The sequence below is a fragment of the Lolium perenne genome, chromosome 1, assembly GCF_019359855.2.
Source record: "Lolium perenne isolate Kyuss_39 chromosome 1, Kyuss_2.0, whole genome shotgun sequence".
Taxonomy (NCBI): domain Eukaryota; kingdom Viridiplantae; phylum Streptophyta; class Magnoliopsida; order Poales; family Poaceae; genus Lolium; species Lolium perenne.
Genome location: NC_067244.2, coordinates 140,857,816 through 140,862,157, shown reverse-complemented (window position 1 = coordinate 140,862,157; position 4,342 = coordinate 140,857,816). Strand labels below are relative to the sequence as shown.

Sequence of the window (4,342 nt, the reverse complement as noted above, 5' to 3'; positions counted from 1 at the left end):
GAAGGAGGGAGGCACTGAAGAAGGCCATGGAACCCTTTGCAGCTGAGGAGTAGCAATGTATCATCAGAGCCTTCTGCTGCAGTATGGTTTCCAGGTAACTGCTATTGTGCTGGTCAGTTTATTTTGAAGATCCCAAAATTGGTTGCTTCTATCCTTACTTACTACTAGCCTTGTGCAGAATAGAAAAATCAGCAGAAGAGAGATTTGAATTCAAACAAGAGCCAGCTTGAAGCCACTGGAACTTCAAAACTCATATGGAAGAAGAGGCTCAAGCAGCTACTTATTTTGAGCATTGCATTGCTGCCGCGTTTGGAGAAACCTACTCGGTCTAGCCTCGTCTGGTGCATCGCGCAGAACAAAAGTCAGCAGAAGAGAGGATCAAAACTATTCAAACAAGACCCAGGCTGAAGCCATCGAAACTTCAAAACTCAATACTGAAGAAGAGCCTACCGACTTTTGTCATCGGATTGCTGCTGCAATTGCATGAGTGCACTTGTCTATTTGAGTAGTAGTACCATTTGCCATTCGAAGCAAGCCCTCTGAAGATCTCGGAGAGATCTCATTGTACCTAATCTGACAAGCTTGTTTACACCACAAACTCGTGTTGTTGTGTACTTTTTCATTCTAGAGCTTGGGCCATGGCTATACATTGTAAGCAAGGCAATTGCATCCAGAGTAAAGGGAAGTTTTGTTCTGTGTGAAGTTTGTTTTTGATACTCATCTTTGAATGCCTATGGGTCTCTCCTGTCTATGACTATGGTGTGTGAGTGCTTAATGGAATGAGTTTGTTGAAGTGGTGGGTAATTACAGTGCCATTTGCACTTTATTGATGTACTGTACAACAGTTTTAAAGTTTTGATGTGAAATTCCTGTGAAAAAATTGTGTTCAGTTGTCCATCTGCCGGGAGTTGTACACGCCTGTGACGGGAGAACAAAAAAGTCTCTGGCAGGTGGCAGCCGTCCGATCATAGACGAACGGCGACGGCAGCAGGTGAGGAGGGGTATGCTGCATCTCTGGCCAACGGCAACACAAGCCGATTCGTGGCAGTGGAACTGACCAAGGACCTCCGCCCTTTCGTCCACAGAAAAATGGCGCTCGCCGCCGCTCCCCTACGCCGGTTCCCGACCGGTCCTCGTCGACCACCCCCATCCCCGTTCTCCCAGAGATATGCTCGCCTCCGCCCGCGGCACTCGCGCCGCAGGTCCCCTCTACTCCTCGCCGCCACGGCCGCTGCCCCGCTCACCGCAGTACGGACCGTCGGACCCCGACCCCCTCGTTTGCTACACGCACGATCTGACGGTCTGCTCTCTCGCTCGCAGGCGGACACGGAGGGGCGGAAGCACGAGCTCCTGCGGGCGGTGCAGGAGACGCAGCGCGGCTCCGCGGCCAGCTCCGACCAGCGCGCGGCCATCGAGGAGGCCATCGTACGGGACCCCCCGCCCTAGCCTAGCTCCTTCCCCCGACCGTGATTACGCCTGCGCGCCGCGGCCGCTGCGGAACGGCAAAGGGATTTCGATTTGATGTCTGCGTGCTGCTTAGGTGTGCGTGGAGGAGCTCGGCGCCGGGGAGGGGGCGCCGTTGGACCTCGCGGCGCTCGACGGTACCTGGAGGCTCTGCTACACGTCGGCGTCGGACGTGCTCATGCTGTTCGAGGCGGCCGACAAGCTTCCTCTCCTGCAGGTGCCTCCGCCTCTACCTCAATTTTATCTAAATTCATTTTGGGAATCCCATTCTAAGACATCCTTTTATGGATGGAGAGAGTAGTAACAATCAGAGGAAATGCCAGTTTGCCATGCCTTAACCAGTTAAGTAAATTTTGTTCGATATTGTGCAAAGGAAGTCTGTTAAATCCCGTTGTGTGCACTTCAACGTTCTATGCAAAACTGAACTTATTGCAGGTCAACTATGAGTTTTTTTGTGAGACTTGAATTGATGGTACTGCAGTTGATAGTTTACTAGTGTGTACAGAACTACAGATAGATGATCAGCTAGAGAAATTTTGGTAAGTTCTGAAAGCCTTATATTGCAGTGGTGCTTTTGGGTATGTGCAGGTAGGGCAAATTTACCAGAAATTCGAGTGCAAAGATCGATCAGATGGTGGAGTCATCCGGAATGTCGTGCGGTGGAGCATCGAGAACTTGCTGGAGGTAAACTGTTACATGTTTTGTGTTTTGTGAATGTTTATTCTGGGTGGCCAAACTTTCGAATACATCAAAAGGATGGTACCCATGTTAACCTGTAGTTTCTATTAGTATGTAATGAAACCGTGAGAGGAAAGTAGAGAAATGCACTTTGGCTCATAGGAGCATATGGTGAATCCGATTTTTAGTATTCATAGCAATTTACTCATTTATTTCAGTTTATTTGTGCTTTACAAATCCATGATATTTCTGTATTATGCAAAGTCCACTGTAGTGGTTTGTTGGCCTTTAAGAAACAATCTTTTAGTTTGATGTGTTTTGCATGACCTATTCTGACTATGTGCACATCACTTTGAAGTACTGTTTATATTTAGGCTTTAACTCTCATTTGGTTCAAGTCTTTTATATTTGATTCTTTTAGTGGTCTCTCTAGGAGCAAGAAGGTGCAACGCTGATGGTCTCTGCAAAATTTGATGTTCTGTCTAAACGCAACATATTTCTTCAGTTTGAGGAGGTAGTTTCCCACTCAAAAATATCTTTGTCTGCTTATTTGATAAATGATTGCAGTAAAAAATGCTGCAGTAATATAGGAAAGTAGGATGATTATGACAAGATGTTCTGGTGTGCAGTAGTAGGTTACTGGCATGAGGTATCTCATCTGCAGGCTGCAGCTAAGCAGCATATACCAACACACTAGCATTTAGTGGTTAGCATTCTGTATGATTCATTTCCCATCAAACATGACGAATATAACAGAGTGTAGTATCTCTGGCAAAATGTTATCGTTATATTCTGATTTCTCTGCTCATGGATACAAGATGCTATCAGTACTGATGCCCTTTTTTTTCATGCACCATCTTATGCAAACCTTTCAGGAGAATAGTTTGTGCTTGTCCTACCACTGATCTCTTTCTTTGTTTTCTTTTAGTGCTTCTGTGTTTTACCTTTTTTTTTCCTATGTGGCTTTGTTTATGGTGTTATCATTTATGTAACAGGTTGCTGTAGAAAATATCAAGATTAGTGAGCAGCTGCAAGCACTAATAGCTCCTGCTATACTTCCTCGGTCATTTTTGAGTCTTCAGGTATGCCAGGATGTATGAATATAGCTATATTTTCCATTGTACATGACACTTGTTGTTGTTAGTTTGTTACCATCCTTTTTTTCATTGCTGACTTCCTCTGTAGTCCATATGTGTTGAAAATGTTATTGCTCACCCACGGTATATACAATGTTATTGCTTTTGTTATGTCCTCACAAGTAGTATTTTGGGTGAGTATTTCAGTCTCAATTTTTTATTGTAGTTATGATTCATCAACCATCACCAAGTGTTTCATCACAGTGAATCTGTTCATGCAGATACTGCAGTTCCTTCGAACTTTTCGAGCTCAAGTTCCTCTCAGTGGACCTGAAAGGTAGTTTTTCCAGTTTACTCTATTTCCTTTCTTGGTTCCTTTGTTTCAAAAGTTTCAGACTGAATTTGATGTCAGACGATCACCTGGAGGATTGTACTACCTTTCTTACCTTGACCGTGATATGCTCCTGGGGCGTTCAGTTGGCGGTGGTGGAGTTTTTGTTTTCACAAGAGCCCAGCCTCTGCTATGAAATTTTCTAATTGTCAGCAGTGAGTCATATGAGGATATGAAAATTATAGCTGGGATTAACAGCATACACTAGGTATATGTAAACCTTCCAAGGCAACACTCAGTGTGTCCTTATGAAATCTGATTATTACTAGGAGGACTGTAAAACACTCTCTTTAAAATGAAATGAAACGCAAAAGTCTTTTGTGTTTTCTCGAAAAAAAAAATCTGGTTATTGTCTTTTTCTTCTTTAGTAGCAAACCATGTCACCTTTTTCTTCTTTGGTGTTCAAAATAATTCTGTTATTCCTGGGATTGCCGAGTTAATAGCACTTGGTGTATTTTTTTTTTAACCATGTGCATTAGCTTGTGTTTTGTTTCTGGTATTATCATATCTACAGTACTCTGTATGTATCTATATAACGCGGTATTACTGGCACTATGCCTTTGTTCGTTACCTACTAATGTAGAGCCTGGTCCTAACAAATTCACTAATCTCTACAGTATTAATACACACGTATTCAATGACTGTGATCAGTATTTGTTCAATGTTAAAATGCAACTAACCACAATCTTTGAAATTGATGTTGTTGGGATTGCTTTTACTGTTATAGGTGATC

At 43.6% G+C, this 4,342-nt stretch overlaps 1 protein-coding gene across 1 annotated transcript; it reads left to right on the top strand.

Annotated features, from left to right (window-relative positions):
• The first annotated feature begins 1,024 nt into the window (after positions 1 to 1,024).
• LOC127306247 (probable plastid-lipid-associated protein 10, chloroplastic) lies at positions 1,025 to 4,071 on the top strand. Its single transcript, XM_051336872.2, has 8 exons — positions 1,025 to 1,248; positions 1,321 to 1,425; positions 1,541 to 1,681; positions 2,053 to 2,148; positions 2,576 to 2,656; positions 3,138 to 3,224; positions 3,500 to 3,555; positions 3,631 to 4,071. The coding sequence occupies exons 1-8, from the start codon at positions 1,090 to 1,092 to the stop codon at positions 3,743 to 3,745; spliced, it is 840 nt and encodes a 279-aa protein (XP_051192832.1). The 5' UTR covers positions 1,025 to 1,089; the 3' UTR covers positions 3,746 to 4,071.
• Positions 4,072 to 4,342: the final 271 nt, after the last annotated feature.

Coding starts and splice junctions, on each gene's coding strand:
- LOC127306247 (XM_051336872.2), top strand. CDS start 1,090: ATGGCGCTCGCCGCCGCTCCCCTACGCCGGTTCCCGACCGGTCCTCGT. Junction 1,426..1,540: donor CGGCCATCGAGGAGGCCATC/GTACGGGACCCC, acceptor CGTGCTGCTTAG/GTGTGCGTGGAGGAGCTCGG. Junction 1,682..2,052: donor ACAAGCTTCCTCTCCTGCAG/GTGCCTCCGCCT, acceptor GGGTATGTGCAG/GTAGGGCAAATTTACCAGAA.